General features: G+C 31.5%; 1 protein-coding gene across 2 annotated transcripts in view; it reads right to left on the bottom strand.

The window, feature by feature from the left end:
* Window positions 1–228: 228 nt before the first annotated feature.
* Window positions 229–19,260, bottom strand: part of RTKN2 (rhotekin 2) — a 63,591-nt gene continuing 44,559 nt past the window's right edge. For both annotated transcript variants that reach the window (XM_039871906.1, XM_039871905.1), the window contains 3 exons: window positions 10,810–10,975; window positions 6,698–6,805; window positions 229–5,414 (listed from right to left, as the gene is read on the bottom strand). In XM_039871906.1, the coding sequence (XP_039727840.1) occupies window positions 4,879–5,414; window positions 6,698–6,805; window positions 10,810–10,975 (810 nt within the window). In that variant the 3' untranslated portion in view covers window positions 229–4,878. The remainder of the gene's footprint in view (window positions 5,415–6,697; window positions 6,806–10,809; window positions 10,976–19,260) is intronic.

Genomic DNA, 19,260 nt, shown 5'->3' on the forward strand with positions numbered 1-19,260 from the left:
TTCTTTTAAAAGTAACTGAAAATATCTGGATGGAGTATATGTATGTATATTGTCTATAGTTTTATATTACATATGTAAAACATGTTTTAATACTTGGTATATGTATGTTTATTGTCTATAGTTTTATATTACATATATAAAACATGTTTTAATACTTGAGGTAAGTGAATGGATAATCCTTTTAATACTTTTCTCCCCTTTAATATAAAACAAAAATTGCTACAACTATTTAAGTCAAAATGTTTATTAAGAGGTCTAAATTCAACAAAAATGTATCCATTTGCAAAAACCAAGTTTTCTTGGTTTTCAAACAAAAAAATCTTGTTTCAACTCACAAGAGTATCCATTTTGAACAAGACAATCTATTTTGAAATATTGAAACATGTTTACAAAATAGCATGTCTATATAAGACTTTTTCAATCTATCTTTCCTTAGTAGTTACATTAAGAATTTACCATATTTCTTTCTCAAAGCAAACTGATAAAATTTAAAACACAATTTTCAGCAAGATTTGGAATGGTTTTACCTAACTTTCAAACATGCCAGAATTGGTATTTTTTCCCTATATTCAAATAAATAGAAGTGTTTGTTAATATTTCTGTAATAGTTTAATTTTTGTTAATTGAGCCTTCAGGTATTTTGTTTATCTGAGCTCATTGGTTAGCAGGCCTCTCTTAGAGAAACAGAAGTTTCTTCTAAAATTAAATGTTAAATATTTCTGGTCACACTACAGATTTAAAAATAAAATATTGAAGTAATATAATTGAGCCAAGATTATTCAGCCTCTCCCTCCATCCTCCCCGAGGTGCTCCATGGGAATAAATTAAGTACTGAGAAAGGTGCATTAAAATAAGGAGTCTCCTGGTGGCTAACAGCATCTGAGTATCCCAGGTCCCTAATTTTTTATCAGAGTGACTTAAACCCTGGGGAAATTCTTCATCACTAACCTAAAACTAAGTTTACATCAATGGAGTTGTAAAACAGTATACTGTAAGAAAGACTATATGCAAAAAATTTTAATAACTGTTAGTTATACCCAGGCTATCGAATACTGGTCTCACAGTGACTAGCACCAGCTATTAGGTATGTCTTTATCTGAATAAACTGACTTCACAACACTCTTTACTTCTATCATTGTAGTCCAGTGGGTACCGAAGGAAAAAAGCTAGAAAAAATCTTCATGAATCAGGTCTTTTCATGTACAGAAGTTTTAATCACATGACCTTGGCTTCCTTATCAATGTTTGGTACTTTAAAACCTATATAATCTGTGATATAACATTTTTAAATCTAGAAGCTTGACCCACATTTAATTAAAAAATAAAAAACATAAACAATGCCAATTATACAAGCATGTCATAGAAAATAACACACCTCATCATATTTTCAAATGAAATCTTGTCTTTTAAAAACTCAAAGGTAACATCTTTTCTAGTAACTAAGAACACGCATGACCCAAAATAAACTGTTTTTCATATAATTATTATTAGCAATGAAGCAGTTACAACATAAACATGTAAATATTTAAAAATAGTAATTTCTTTGAAATGTAAGTGCAAAAAGTCAGCTCTATCTACATTATAATTTAAGTCTAATAGAACATTGAAGACAACTAGTAGAATACAAATGGTCATCAGTTAAACTATAATTACTGTTCAATAATTCACTTTTTACAAAAACGAGTTTGGATGAATTCTGACCCACAGGACAGATATTTTTACTCTCTTTTTCTCCATGGTACAGCACTCTATCTAGTAAGGCTGTTTCTCATTCATGGTAACACCGGTGATTACATTCAAATTGCATTTAACATAAATTGCAGCAAACTGCCCTATAATTTCATTTTGGACTGAATTAATTTCATGTAGATGGCTGAGGTACTGAACATAAGACTAAAGAAATATTTCACTGCTTAACCTACCATACATGAACTGTCTCTAAATCAAGGCAGCTTCCATTTTTAATAAACAGTACCAGGTAAAATATATTTAGTATGATCCTAAAGGGTAAAGATAAAGCATTTATAATAAATGGATTTAGTTTTCCACATACATGAAAATCCATTTAAAAGAAGTCGGGGAGCACAACAGACAGTTAAGAAGAATTTAATAAAACTCACCAAGAGTTGGCACGCCTAATATTTTGAAAGACTATTTACCTTAGGAGTTATGCATTTATAACAGCAAAATGCCTTCTTTGTCCTTGCAAGATATTTAAACAAAAAGTTCACCATTTTGTAGCAATTAAAAATAATACTGTCTTAATGCCGTTCTAAGTAATTTATATCCCAGAGCTTGAAATGTAAATGCAATTTTCTAACATATTATCTTCAGATCATCAGAATTATCATACCATAAAATCTATTCTTTCTATTATGTTTCTCCAATTATAATATTATCAAGATCTGACAGCTAACTTTCAAGTTTATAGTCTATATATCAAGAAACAAATTAAGAAGACAAACAAGGAATGTGAAAATCCAGCTCATAAAAAGCTGAAACATCTTTTATTACATGGCATATTTTTCTCTGTCATAAGCTTCTGGTTTAGGAAATGAGAAAACAAATATTCCTTTTGACAAACTGCTTAGCAAACTGTCTGACTCAGTATTTTTAGTTTTTATTTTTTAAACTGTGAAAGGAAAGGAAGGAGCCCCAACTTCGTATCATACATTTTTGGGGGGAACTGAACTAACATTTAATGAGCACAATGTCAAAGGAAGTACAGCAAAAGACTTCAGCCCAATTCCAAAAGCTTTGTAACATACAGTAAGATGGGCCCCCAGAAGCAGCCTGAATAATTTGGTGGGGGAGGTGGTCCTTGGTCAGACTTCACCTTAAATGGTTCTAGAGAGAACCTTGTTTCTGAAACAGCCTTGTTTCAGAGTGCCCCGCTGAAGGTGCAACTGCTAGGTAATTTCCCTATGAATAAATTCTTTTCCCTGTACAACTTAAATCCTTCTTGATATAATATGCATAAGGAGAAATGACAAGAATATAATCTGGAAGTTTTAACACTGGTTTGTTATAAGGAAGGCTTCAACTAAAAAAAAAAAAAATGCTTAGATGCCAGTTTCAGAAACAACTTTGCCTACAGCATATTCTAGTTTAATAATTTAATGACAATGACAGTCACAAATGCTGTCAAAAACAGCAGTGAGGTTTAAAAAATAAAAATTTGAGCAACAATATCTTTTACATTTTTAATATGTCATTTACTGAATTGGCAATCATAACAGAAATTTACAGTTAGAAAAAATTAATCCTACCTTTTTAGGTTTTCATACATGTGATTGTTTCTAAATTGTATCAGGCAAGCATATAGGGTTTCCTTCTCATCAAATACTAGGTCTATCCTGATGTCCCCAGTCACAAGAGACCTTTTGTATCATTGCTCCCTCGAGTCCCAATTCTTACTAGAGTCCTGGGCAAACACAAAAGTAACCTGGCAGTTACATCATTCTATAATAAATTAGGCTCTACTATCTAAAAATAATGAAAGGCTTCATTTAAATTAATGTTATTTTTTTGGTCAAGTGTTCATTTTACTTTGTAATAATGTAGTTCTGATCCAAATAGAGTTCTTACGGGCTTTAAAAAGATCTCTAGAGATTATACACGGGGCAGTAATTTCTTATTTCTTGCAATGACACTGAGGCTTCACTGTGATTTGAGATTCTTAGTGCAGTTGCTGACACCTTATGGAAACTTTTATTTGAAAATTCTGATTAAATCTGTAAAACTGTTCAGCTCTTGTTTACAAAGAAGCATTATTATAAAAAATGGATTTGTTGTTGTTGTTGTTCCTTTAAGATATTCAATCTCTTGCTATTTATTCCTTACTTGATTTCATAATTCTGTTTGGGTCACTATGATTAGTTGCTATGGAAATTATCTCCTATGGAAATGATTCCAATGTCATTATTGTAGAAATATGACTTTTAATGAGTAATAGCAATAGCAGACATCAACCCTTACCAGAAAAAGGAAATCTAAAAATTTTAAAAAGGATTAATTCTGAAAATTATACCCAAGGCCCACTTTTCTGATATTTTTGAATCAGCCATCTGCTTTTTAAATAAGTATTAAATGAATTTTAAGGTGTTAATCAGCTACTCACTTCCCCAAATTCCAATGTCACAATGGAAATTAGCACCATGCATAGGAAAATGAGAGTGAAGAACATTTCATTTACCTAATAAATGTTATGCTTCATTTAAGAGTTAATGTCTACAGGATTTCAGGGTTCATCAAGGAAACAACTTTGAATAGCACAATACAAATTTCCTTTAAAGATGAGGAATTTAATATTCCAAAATTTATCCCAGGAATTTAAAGGTCAGTGAGTTAACTAGTGAGTTAAACAATAGATGAGAGTCAGCGAACTATTATTAAATGAAAATTCTAGAATGCTATGAAGAAATTTTGGGGGGTGATTCTATAATTTGTGGTTTGAATAAAACTTTTGAAACATTCCATTAGTATTAAAATTCTCACAGTGAGAATATGGCTCATATTTAACACATTTTAAATTACTAGACAGTCTCTCCCCAAAGAAATTTTAATGCTTTCTTCTGCCTAGTGCTTGTTCACTGCCTGGTACTAATATAGAAATAACTTAACCTCTCTAACAATTAGGATATTGTCTAGAAACTGCCCCTTGCATACTGCAGGGGAAATCATTTATATTCTAAAAATCAGAAGTAAAAGAGAAATTCCTTTCTTCATTATAAAATATTTTTATTCCTAATAGCTTAATTATTGATGTAAATAACTATATTATTTACCTACATAATTTCATATTACCACATCTATAGTGCTTCTGAATCAAGCCTCACAGTTATAGATTTTGTTAAATGTTTTATACATTAAGAGTTTTCTATCCTTGTGCTTGCAACCATGATCTAGGGTCCAAAATGTCTTTGATAGATTTCTGCCTTGGAGATGGCACTGGCTTGGCTTCAAAATTGGTTTTAGTGTCTGTGTGTTCACCATCGGTTAAACTATTTTTCCTGGCAGGAAGGAGTTTTCGAGGAGCAGCCACTGGTTTCTGTAAGTGATGCATTAGGGTTGACAATTTGGCATCCAAAGGCGAGGTCTGAGATACACCTGTTTTTTCCGAGTTGTCCTTAACCAATTGATCTCTGTTGCTCTGTGTTATTAAGCTGAATGGAGCTTTATCAGAAGGAGGAAGGGGAGCTCGTCTCTTTTTACCTTTCCCATCATGTAACTGCTTGCTTGCAGAAGACAATGTATTTTTCTGGATGACCACTTGATGATTACCATCAAATAGTGTGGCCCAAGGAGGTGGTGAGGATTCTTCATGCTGACCAATAAGGAACTGTCCATTAGTCTCTTCAATTTTTTTTTGTATTATATCAGTTAAACTTTCAAGTTTTATAGGTGAATCAATACCTGTAACAATTTTAAGGAAAAAATTCAAAACAGTATATATTTCATTTAAGTGATTATTTTCTAAATAAATATGCTATCTATAACAGTCATCAAAAACAGACTAGGATAAATAAGCAAGTGAATTTTTCTTTTTACAAGCATTTATTTGTAAAAATAATCATATCAATAATAACCAAAACCTAAGGAGATCATGCTCTTCTGTATACTGCATGCGCACACATGTACATATGCGTAAACATGTGTATACCTAAGTAAATGAGTAAAACCCAGCTTTCAAAGGAGTGGAGTTACATCACGTTTTTTAAAAATTCTATAGATTCAGTAATTATTAAATAACTTTCTTAGGATTTAAAATCTATTCTGACTACTAGGAAAGAATGGATTCTAATTTTATAAAAGCCTAATAAGTAAATTGAGATAAATATCTGGATTACTATACTACTCTCTCCTGTAGACCTGAAAAGTCTCTGTTAATAGGGTAAAAATAACAAAACCAGAACGCGGAGAAATAGAGTAAAGCCCTGATACCATTTTGGTGATAAGAATGCTGGGTGAAATTTTCCTTGGCAAAAATAAGAAAACAGAGATAAATATTTATTAAATGAATCGCTGGTATTTTAAAATATGCAAACTCAAATGTATCATTTTTAATCTAACATTGAAAAGTACACATGAGTGCAGGGACATTGGTGGCAAAATAAATCAGAATTTGGTATTGACTTGTGCTTGTTCACAATGCTGTTCAATGAGGCAATCCTACAAAGACAACTAAATATCCTTCCAAGTGTGAGAAAATGGAAGGAATATTAATGAGTCCAGGACTTTAAAATTTTCCAAAGTATTAAACTTAACCAATTTTTTTGGCCTGAGATGAAAGCTTTATTAATATTCATTTATCAACATTACTTTCAAGCAAATTTAATAAAATATAGAAAAAAAATTACTGAACATGATTACATTTCAGAATCCGCAAGTTTACATTTTCAGAATTTTCATCAGCTACTTGGCTAATATTTATTTTCAGTGCACCCTTATTCATTTTGAAGCCTTAACATTTCTGTTTGATCTTAAGCATTCAAACTAAGAAAAATGTGTATTCATTAATTTTGTATTAATTCATCTATTAAACATGAGTTCCTTAGTCTAAAATCATAGTCTTTTTTCATTCATTTTGACTGTGCCTTGAAAATTTTAGCATTTTAATGTCAATAGAATAAGCTGCTTGAGTATGGACAATGTTGTTTTTGTTACCCTGCAGCTTAGAAAAGACAAACCCCACTTACTCATATCATGGTAGACTGAAGTCGCCTCTTTTGTCAAGAACAAAGGTGGTTTCCGTGGTGACATAATCTCAATTTTCATAAGTTCTTCACAACAATGCTTCCATTGGCCTAAGCAAGATAGAAAAAGGCAAGCTAGTTTAAAACATAAATGTGGGAACATATATTTCATTTCCAATACATATTGGCACATTTTTCACTTTGAAAAATAACAGTGAGTTCATAAAGCATTACCTTAAAGAAGCCACAGAAACCGATTACTAGTCATAATTTCAAGATCCAAGTCTTGGCATGAAAGTAATCTATTTTAAAAATAAAGTTCTATGCACAGATATACAGCTAAGATCTCTAAGCTATTAAATACTGTATTATTTCACTAAATGGCCAATAAGTAAAATTTCTATTCATGGAATAAGTTTGTATAAGCTCTTCTTTTAAATATTAAATTAAAATGTCTAGTATTTAGACAGTTGAATGGTAAAACTGTTTTTCTACTACTTAGGAGGAAGTAGAAAAACAAATAAGGAGTGGAGGTTCTCAAAAATGATTTTAACTTTGAAAATTCTAATTAAGAAATAAAAATTGGTTATTAACAGTCACCGCTTCAAGATATTATCATGCTTTTGAAAACTCATATAACTTTAGAAAATCACTGTACTTTCTTTAAGTAAAAGGTATATAAAAGCCTATTACTATAAAGACAGAACACTCAAAATTCTAACTGAATTTAATTTATCTTAGGAAGGACACGTTAATTAAAGCCACTGGGCATTTAGAATAAAAAAGTACTCTAGAATAAGTTGTTTCGATTATTAAATTAAACTTTAAAAGTGTGGACAACATTAATTTTTCTTTAAATTATGCTTTACTATTTTCATCTTAAAATAAAATTCTCAAATTTATTTCTTCTGAGTGAACATAAATAAACCTAACTTTTCCATATTTATCATGCACCTGCATGCTGGATAACTATGTGAGAAGCCATGTGTCTATATATTTATATTATAAAAGTTTAAGTTATTGAGGTTCGCCATTCTTAAATTCTATTTTACATCAGTAGAAAAGGAAATGTAAATACACATGTGCCTTTTTAGACTGATTTATAATCTGTATTTCTTTTCCTTTTATTATAGTCTCAATCTCTATATTCAATATCCAAGTTAGTTATTTTTTGTGGCTTAAAACTAAAGACAATTCATGTTCAGTCGAATTATTCATGTTTGTTGTTTTAAGTCTAATATACAGTCACAGTAATATGGTAATATATGCACAAATTTTACATATGCCATCTTAAATAGTTAAACAACATAAAAAAACCTTTTAGTATGTTTTATTACAATATTAAATACAGAATATTATAAAAATTTCAAAATAACCCAAATAGCAACTCATAAAGGGAATAAAATCTTGAGTTTGAAGCTTCAAAGGTTGCTCTGCAGAATTTAAATCTAGTAGGATCTGAGATCTGATAACTTATTCCTCCCCTCTACTTCCTTTTTTAGGTAAATATATAAAAGCCAGCTTTTCCTTTTTGGGAGCAGAAAAAAAGGCCATATCTAATGGAAAAATAATGAAACACTTTAAACTAGCAAACATTTCTCTGTCAAATTATAAAGTGCAGTATTTTCTCTATATTGTCAGATGAAAGCTTTTGATGGTTAAACTGGTAGCAGAATACTAATCATGCTGAAAATTGGAATATAAAGTCACATTATCCTATATGTTTCTGAAGTCAGAGGTACAAAAAATGTGATATGTTCACTGGTCAAGATTTTACGATTGAAACATTTTACCAGTGAACAAATTAGGATGCAGAGTTATACGTGCTACCAATATGCTAACATAAAAATAAAGACCCAGTGTGAAATACTAAATGAATGTTTTATTCACATAAAATCTATATACTGAAGATGCTGCCCACAGTATTTATTGTTATAATATTCCCAATCAAAATAATCTGTTATGCTAAACTGCATAACATGTAACACAATATTTACATTATTAAATATTTGAAAAAAATTTATTTTTGACCCACCGCTCCTAGCTCTCCCCTTTTTGATCATCCAGAGCAAAGTGTCATCCCCCTTTTAAATGTTTATCAGCTTTCCAATATCAAAAATTAACTATTATATCTCCCTCGCCTCCCAACCTCCACTCCTCAGGCTGTTCTTCCACAGGCTAAACAGACCTAGTTCCATTAATGTTTTCTCACAATTTCTAATGATCTCACCCTCCTCACTTTGTACTCTTAAGCAGAGTCAAATAATTGAAATTTGCTCTCTATATTAAATTACTCTTATTTGTTCTTCCCTGAATATCTACCTTCTACTTTGTTCTACACATTGTATTTCAGCTAAGATCCCAAGAGGCTGCCCTTATCACTAGGAAGGTGAAAACTTTAAGTGCAAGTCAATCTCTAGGATAGTATAAACACTTCCATCTTTGCTTCATATCTCTATACACAATGAATTCTAAAGTGCAAACTTAATATAATTTATACTTTAAAAATTAGATAGGCAGATTTTATCCTAAAAGCATTAAGTACCAAAGAAATAGCCAGATTTGAGAACACTGTTGTCATCACTTTCTTATTACTTTGACAGTACAAAAATGCCATGAGATTCTTATCCCTCCAACTTCCCTTTTAGCATGAAAATTATTTTACATAATCTGCAGAATGAAAACAGATCATCTAGTAATAGTTGATATCCAGACTATAATACCCTGGCATTTTTACCTCCTTTTACCCCTCCTTCCTGTTTTTATGTACATAAAAATTATAAAATACCAGAATCATTTCTAAAAATAATATAGCCTTTTGTAAGACAGACTCTCTAAATCAGAGCATTTGGAAAAGCAGTTAAAATTTTAGCTGTGATCAGCAAACAAAAGGAAGTTGTTTTTTAAGCAACACCTAAGATCAGCTGAAATTTTAAAAGGAAAAAATGTAGTGCACAATGATAAGCATGGAACAAATATTTAAACATCTATTGAGTGCCTAGGAATAGTACTTAAGGAAAACACGTCCTAAAGAATCCAGAAAGACCAGAGAGGGAGTCCTCTGGTTCCCTGCAGCAAACCAGACACCTCTTCGAGCCTTGATTTTCTCTTCTTTAGAGCAGAAGGAAATAATTTCTAGATCACTGGGTTGTTATGAGAAATAAATGAAGCCATATGGTATGTGGAAGGTAATCAATAAATTCAGTTCCCTTTTTGCCCCCTCCCTAACCATCACTATATCTGACCAGGCCATGGGTCAGAGTAGGTTGATAAAACTTAATCCTAGGAATGCAGACATTAACTTTCATAGAGTTCCCCCAAACAGCTTATAAGAAGTCCTAAAATGTCTCTAGGGTTATTTCTAGGAGTTGCAAAAGTACCTGTCTATTGCTTGGAAATGTCTCTACTTTGTAATTCTATAGAAACAGGAGGCTTAATTTGATTAGAAACAGTCATTATCAATAGTCTACGTTTTCAACACACATTTTCAGTATTTTCCTGTTGATAAAATTCCTCCTTAAATTGAGAACATTAGAGCCTCACATATTTTATCTACTGGAACTCTATTACATTACTGTCACATTGTTTTTATAATTCATGCCATTGGACTGTGTTATTCAAAGAGAAAAACCATAACCATGGTTTAAAAAAAAATCTCTTTGGATGATGTCCATGATGATATTATAATGAATCTGGAGTTAACAGAAGGTTACAGAAAATATGAGCCTCCTTCTGAATATTTCAATATTTTAGGATCTACCCCCTAGACAAGTTTTTTATTCCTCAAGTGGCTTCTTATCCCTTTGATCAAACATACTGCCTAAAGTAGTTAAAACCTAATATTCTGAGAAAATGTGGTCTAGTTGTTTTAGGGACCAGAGGAACTTACAGTTAAGAGGTGGGGATACTAGGAATTCAAAGTTGTGCTATACTATAGCCAGGCACTGGGGAGAAGCTGAGAGAAAAGCATCACTACGTTGGTGATATATCGCCGTTTTATTCAAGAGCATAAAAACTTGATGCAAACTATAAGATTGCAATTTTAATATTTAGATTGCTCTATGCATCCTTTTGTGCTATGAATATACTACTAGAAAATCCAAACGTCAGCTTACTAAGATCAAAGAAATGCTGCCAGAAGGCTTCCATCCACTTCTGAAGGTCTTCTTTATTTTCAGCTGCAAAAATATGCGTTATAGCCTGTCCAGCTGCAGGGTTGATGATGGAGAAATTATGGATTCTTGTCTTGGCATTCTTATCCATTGCCCGAATTCTGGTTTCCTAAATATTAAGACCAAAATTGGTGTTTTACAAGAGAATATTTCTGTAGTGATCAAATGTTTTATTGCTTAGCTATCACATTTACACCACGTGCAATTAAATCTTATTGCTGATCATTTGAAATTTAAAATATGTAATTTTGAGAATTTTCAATATTTAAACTCAAATCTAAAAGTTTTTTAAAAAATGCTTTATATTAAAAATACTAGATGTTTCAAAATATGTTACATATCGCATTTATGTTAAATTACATGAGATTAAAACATAACCTGTTTTGATCTCTCAGTTTAAGTAGGAGTTTGCTGTCTTTTTTATATACATCTTAAAATTTGCAATAAAACAAGTACAGCATGTCATAACTGTAGTGTGAATTATGTTAACTATATTTTCAACAGTAATAAAATAGGAGAATCAGTAAGGTATGTTTCTTATTCTAATATTCATGTATAATATACAGTGTTATCAGTTAAAGCAGTAAAACCATAACTTAGTATTTACTGCAGCAAAACAGGTTTTCCTCATTAACATTTATTACATATATAATATTCATTTACAAAGCCCATAGCCAAAGATCTATAAAGTAATATAACCCTCATAATGGTAAAAATTATTTTTTCAAATGCTGAATGCAAGACTAGAACAAAGGCAGTGCTTTCATTCATGTTGATAGTCTAAATCTTTTTTTCTGAGTGTACAAAGTATGACATTGTAGTGATACTTATCGTGTCTACGTGTAGAAGAGAAAAATCTATTCACAAGTCACACACAGGCACTGTGATGCCACATGACAAGCTAGCAAATACATGTAGTTTCCAAGGAATCTGTGGAGAAAAGTCTAGAATAGAACTATCTATCAAACAAAGACAGGGACTTGGATGCCCAGATAATGACTGATACTACATTATTCTAGAGCAGTTCTGTCTATTAGAAATACAATGTGAGCCACATATGTAATTTAAGGTTTTCAAGCAACCACATTAAAAAAAAAAGTAAAATAAAAACGGTGAAAAATTATGTAATGATTATTACATTATTTAAAAAGAATGTATTTTACAAAACATATCCAAAATATTCAAATACTGGATAAAGATTTTTTTGGAGATATTTTACATTCTCTTTTCATATTAAATTTCCAAAATCCAGTCTATCTTATACTTTATGGCATATCTCAATTCGGATCAGTAACATTTTAAGAGCCTTACAGCCATTGATGCCTAGTGGCTACTCTAGTAGAGCAGTTCTAGAGGAGTAAGGCTAAGCCTGCTGTAATGTGTGCAGAACAATATCTGGCTGATTAAGAATGAGAAGAATGCTTGAGTGTGTTGAGTACAGAGTGAAGAAAGACTGTATGTAGAGTCAAGCACCAAAACTAACATACTCATATAATGATGTCTATGTGGTCGTTATAGAAGTAGCAGAGTTAGAATGAAAATCTTTCCATCCTCTGAAAAATTGGCAGGTGAACACCATATATACTACATAAGAAGTTCTTTTCTGAAGGAATTCTTATTCACATATCATGAAGAAAAAAATGTATGCTGTACATTTTTTTAGTAGCGACATAACTTGGCAACTTTGGGGCATCACAAAATATAAGGATTGGTAATCATCTTAGAGATAGCCTATCCTGTCGTTTTAAAAATATAGGAATGAGTTCAGAGGATTATGATAGACTAAAGGCCAGCACTGTAATTTTATCACAATAGGCTCTTTTTACACTCTTATGCATTAATAAACTTTGTGAATTAACTCTTTTAAGTAATTATATTTTAAAAATGCTACCCTGGGGTGGCTCCATAGTGTGGCTGTTAGCACATCTGCTTTACACGCAGAAGGTCCTGGGTTCGCACCCCAAGTGTAGCCATGGACCATACCCGGGTGCACCAGGCCCAGGGTGCACACCGCGATTGTGTGGGAGGAGACGCCCCACCTTTAGAAATCCATTTCTTAAGGGGAAACAGCAATATCCATAGGTCAGGGGTGGAAGTGAGGGGCGGGGCGGATTAAAGAAGGGGAAAAAAATACTACCTAAGTGGCATCTTAGAGCCTGAAAATCCATGTAACCAATTTCTTTAAGTTTAAAGCTTATTATCACCAGCAGAGAGTGATTTCACTCTTGGAAGACTGTGTGATATGCTTTTCTATCAGAGTAATTGAAGGCTGACTCAGTGAGGGGCAAAGGGAACCCTCTATTGCTGTTGGCACTCAAAAAACATTCCCAAACAATAAAATACGAAGTATTCTTCATATTTTGCTGAAATTGTTGCTGAAATTGTACTTTACTCCACCCAAATCCATTTTAACACAAATTTCTGACTACCTTTTGTATATAGGATTAAAATAGATGCAACTTTTAAATAAGAAAAGTGTGATTTTGATAGATGAGTATGTACATTTTTAATAACACCAAGATATCATTTCAAATGAAAAGAGGTATGTAGAAAATCTGATGAACTGAATCATTTATATCCTTCTAAGAAAATACAATGCAATAATATATACTGCTTACTCCATTAACTCTGGTAACCAAAAACTACCACTAATTTTTTTCAAACACAAGGTTTTTAGAAGGTAAAAATGAAACACAGAATAGATTATGGAATATGGAATTAACTTCTATATTTTATCACCCAAAATAATTTAACTAATGGAAAATTTCTTAAACCAAAAGGCTGAATGTCAAAGAAAAAATGATTAAATAGTTTCTGGTAATGTCAGAAAGCTCATGCAAGCTGTTTTTCATTGTAGGCAAAGTATCAAAAACAGTGCTCAGGACTTTACTTCTCAAACAAGGAATGAATTAGAAAACACAAGGTGAATTTCAAGACTATTACTGTTATAGGCTCACAAAATGTAGAGATGATGGAAGTATCTTTCCTCTTAGCATAATACGAAAGGAAAGAATTTGAGTATGTTTGCCCACACTGTTTCTACAACCTTAAATACTGCCTGGCACCCACTAAGTGACTGAAAAGTATTTAATGAATAAAAGAATGAGAAAGAAAAAGAACTCAGATAACGATAAAGTTTTATACTGATAGACTGAGATCCTAGAAAGAATCTCTAATCCAACTCTAATTTACAGATGAGGAAACTTATGTTCTGAAATAAGTGTTCTATCCAAGGTCAGAGTTTCCTATCTTGCTTTTGATAATCACAAACCTTTTAGTTGACTTTACAGTTACTTTTATTGATTTGTGGATAGATATGAGATTATTTCACTGTGAAATTTTAATCCTTGCTGGCTCAACATTTGTCAATCAGCACATACTGAACTGCAACCTCACTGCATGAGATGGTAGGTAACTAGAGAAGGCCAACTGAAGTCAATAAAAATATAATCTGAGAAACCAATATTGCAACAAAAGATAATTAATGCTGAAGTTAAAGGCAAGTTTCTTTTAAGTTGTTCATTATTTTTAATTAAAACTACTTCAACCTTTCTATTTCTGTGGTAATGGAAAATGACTAAATCAGGACAGATTTAGGAATTGTTTTACTTTACCTTTGACTACTTTACCTTTGACTTTAAAAAAATCTTCTATGTACTCAGATTATGGTCTGTAAATACTCTTTCCTACTAAAAAGAATCAGAGCTTTTTAGAGAAATGGCTGACTCCCAGCCTGGACCAGGAAATGTACAGGATTATTCTGGAATATCTTGTCCTACCAGAATAGGTATTCAAAGATTACCAGGGTTGTATCAAATGGACCAACTTGAAGAGGCTTCCAGTAGCCAAAAATGGGACAATCTGAATACCAATAATAACAGTGGTAATGGACTGATGCGTGAAATGTCTTTAAATCCATAAATTCATAATAATATTTAAAAACTATAACTCATTAGTCACCTTTGAAGGATGCTAGGAAACCACCTTCACTGTTTTGGTAACTAAGCCATCATCTTGTCTTTCCTATAAGAACTGTACCTCAACCAAATCGGTGATAAAGTAGAGGTATCTCTGCTAACAAATGAAGAAATTTAAAATATCACCTGTTTGCAATCCCTAATAAAATAAATCTAAGCAAAGTTCATCAGTGAATATTAATATGACCTAGACATGTTATTATTATTTTTTAATAACTTTGTATTTTCTTCAATTATAGTTGACATATTATATTATTTTCAGTGTACAACACAGTGATTAGACATTTATATAACTTACGAAGTGATCACCCCAATAAATCTAGTACCCAGACATACTATATGCCTCCTGATAAAAGTAAACAATATTTCCTACTACATATTCTTACTAACCAATTAACAAACCTATATCTGATCCAAAAATAGAAAGAAAAAAAAAACTCGAAGATTCAATCAGCGAAATCAAGACTACGAAAAACTCTGTAGGATAAATGATCCAATTTCTTCAACAAATAAGTGTGTGTGTGTGTGTGTGAGAGAGAGAGAGAGAGAGGGAGAGAGAGAGAGAGAGAGGGAGGGAGGGAGGAATGGAGAAGAGAGGGAAAGAGCCAGAATGAAAGCCAAAAGTTTAAGAGATTTTAGAAACCTAATTAATCGACCACAATGTATATGGCCCTTATTTGGATCCTGATTCAAAGAACTTGTTAAAAAAAATGACAAAATTGGGAAACCTAATATTGTCTGGATTTCTGGTGACATACTGACTATATATATATATATATATATATATATATATAAACACATACATACACACACATATAAATACATATACATATATACCTATAAATTTTCTTAAGTATGACAACTAATATTTACAAGCAAAATGATATGATCTCTAGAATTTCCTTCAAAATAATTCTATGATGAGGGTAATGTGTGAGGATACAGATGGGTTCATTTGTATTACTCTCTATAGATTATCTTGAAATAAAAAAAAATACAAGCACAAAAACTTAAGTACCTGTTTTCTTATCTATAATGCAGAGATAATAATATTTCACTCACACTTCCATCAGAAACATGTTCTAAGGACAAATGAGTTCTTTGAAAGGTTTTGATCTAAAGTCTTGTTAATCAGGGATGAAGACAAAATGTTGCTGGCTAAAAACAAGATTTAGACCTTATACATACTCTAATAACGAAGAAAGCCATACTTTCACACTATACGACAAGGAATGTTTGAAATATGTAAATTATAACCATAAACCAAGCATTAGATATATCTAGCATTAGTGTGACATAATTATTTTCAACTTATGTCAATGTAATCAGATGTAAACTCCTGAAGGTTGTTTTAAAAATTATTTGTGTTGCATTTAATAAAGGACACTATGAATTGTGCTAGGGTTCAGGAATTAGGAGGACTAATATAATCAGAAGAAAATCACATGTGCTTCCTAATAATTATGCTTGCTAGGGTCCGTGATAAACATAATGGTTAAAAGCAATTTCAAGACAATTTAACAAAGGTATATCATCCCAAGTAGTTATTAACTTGTTTAGTACAGATTTCATTATTCAGTAAAATGAAGTGATGCATAATGTTTAAGTCAAGAAAAGACTACTGATCTCAAAGACCCACACTTCTTTTCCTTTCCACTCCTCATCCCACTGGCAATGGATAAAACTTTGGCTAATAAAATGCTTTCTACGATGTATAGGAGATTCAGTGGCTCCAGTTAAGTACCCTTTATTGAGAATGTCTTACTCAACAACATTCACAAGGAAGTTTTTTGAAGTTGAAGCAATCACTTTGAAGTAAATCATCCTTTCAAATTTGGATTGAAAAGAAGAGGGGAATAGCTTTTAGGCTTTTCTTTCCTTAATGTGACTATTTCCACAGATGGCTCCCTATGAAAATTAATGAACTGACTTAGCCTTACAGGAAGTGCCATTTAGAAGGACAAGAATTAGAGAACAGATCCTGTGATCAAAATAACAGAACTATTATTTATTTATATACCTTAGCAACTGCAAAATTTATGTTTTCACATAATTTTTAAAGTAACATTAAGCAAAATGATTATTTTCTAAATCATGAGAGAAGACAATCAAAATAAAGGAACTTGGATTTCTATTTAATATTTAACATTATTAAGCATAAAAAGATCCTAGAGACCCACTGGAAATATATTAAAAACTGAAATAAAAACACTATTCTTAAAAGTTTTATTTGGTGCTTACCTGCTCCACATATAAGGAAATACCAAGTTGGCATTTATCAAAGCTCCTATTTATTTAAGAATACACTAATAGCATGGGTTCCTTAAAAATTTCCAAAGTAAGAAAACAAAACATCTACCTTATATTTAAAAATCAAGTAATTTAAAACAATGAATAGATAAAAATCTGTAAGTTTATCATAATATTTGAAGGGTCGATAGACATGACAGTCATTTGATATTTCTGGAAGGGTAATATCACTCCATGCATATTGTGAATATCAATACAATATTCAATACCAATTAATTACATTGAAAATTGGCAATTAAAACATTAAGCCTTTATCCTGCCTTCTCAGGAGGGCCGGTAGTTCATTCTTAGTTGATGAGAAAATGTTCCTCTCAAAAAGAATACAAAAGAATACCAGCTAATAAATGTACAAGGAAGGAAAGCATGAGAAAAACATGTAATCTCCAAGGTAATAACTAATTCAGGCAAAGGCAACCATAAAGTATTACCTCTTGGACTACCTGCAATAGTAAAGAGGAAAGGTTACCTATTATACTGGAGAGAGCTAGTGGTCACTACTTTAACCGAGTCATTAAACTAAGTATTGACAATAGTAAGACAACTTGACATCATGTGCCTCTGAACAGGACGATCTACTATTTGTTATTATCCATGAAATATTCTTGTAAAAAAAATGTTTAAAAGGAACCTAATCAAGTCTCTACACATAATTTATAGTTTAAAAAAACAAAGGATTCACAATACTTATATATTCCTAGATTGAAAGCAAAGGCTAAAATAACATTTTGGGGACAATAGTATTGAGTATGAATTGGATATTAGATGATATAAGAAAATTATTGTTAATTTGACTAGCCGTGAGAATGGTATTGTAAATATACATATATATTTTTTTAAATGGGTCAGAAAAAAATATAGTTAAGTAAGGAGCCTTTATAAGCTTTCAGCTATAAGATAAACAAGGTCTAAGGATCTAATGTAAAATATGGTGACTATTTGTTGATAACACTATTGTATAATTGAAATTTGCTAGAAGAGTAGAACTTAAACGTTCTCACAAAAAAAGATTAGAAACTAATCCAATGACTGTAGCAATAATATAACTGTATATTTGTTAAAATTATCAAAATGTACACTTAAAATTGGTGAATTTTATTTTATGTAAACTATTCCACTATAAACCTGATTAAAAATTAAATAAAATATAAAGCAGTTAGCACCCCCTTATCAAAAAGAAAAAAGAAAAAAGAGATAAAGCAAATATGACAAACTATTAACTGCTGAATTTAGATGGTATACAACTGATTACTATAGTATTTTTCAACTTTCCTGTAAATTTGAACTTTATAAGTGGAGAAAAAGATAAGTAAAAATTAATTAACAGGAGATAAAATGGTCATGTTTTCAGAAGTTAACAAAAATATTTCTTGACCAAGATGATATCTGACATATTTAAATAAGGAGACAAGTAGCATTTACTGTTAAGAATGAAGTTTCCAGGTGAGTGGAAGAATTTAAAGGAAACCTGAGGTAGAAGAACTGCAAAGAGAAAAGTTTCTACAGAGAAGGGCAGTAATCAGGAGAAAATTAAGATAGCAATATTGCAAAGCTAAAGAATGGAAGACTTTCCCATCAGTTTAATCTTTGAGATTAACAACTAATCTTCCCAATCTTAATTCTCACTTCATAATTTAATCTTAAATTCTCTTTTGTACTTTAGACAAAAGTCACGAACAATAGAAGAGATATCCGTCATCACTCCTCAGGGTCAAATACAACCCATGTTGTTCCCAAGTTTAAGGCTGAATCTATACAGATTACTGGATTCATCGTTTTCCTGTGAATCTGTAATGGTCAACTGTGGATCCACCACTGGGATTTCTAAGCATGCTGATTTCAGTCATCTTAACAATGGAGTTTATTAACTACAGAATCCTATTAGTTGTCAGGTCATCAGCCTTTTATTACCACAAGGAAAAATGAGTGAATTGAACAAAGGTCAATTCAGTCAGGCCATGTAAACACTGTTAACCACTTTTCAGAAATTAGACTTTTGTCATCAGACAAGAAAATACAGATGCACTTCCTATTATAACAGAGGAGTTCCCCTTATAACTGTCCTCTAAAATTTAATTGGTAAAGATTCAACACATACCTAAACCATTGC

Source organism: Pteropus medius, unplaced genomic scaffold (genome assembly GCF_902729225.1).
Source record: "Pteropus medius unplaced genomic scaffold, Ma_sr-lr_union100, whole genome shotgun sequence".
Taxonomy (NCBI): Eukaryota; Metazoa; Chordata; class Mammalia; order Chiroptera; family Pteropodidae; genus Pteropus; species Pteropus medius.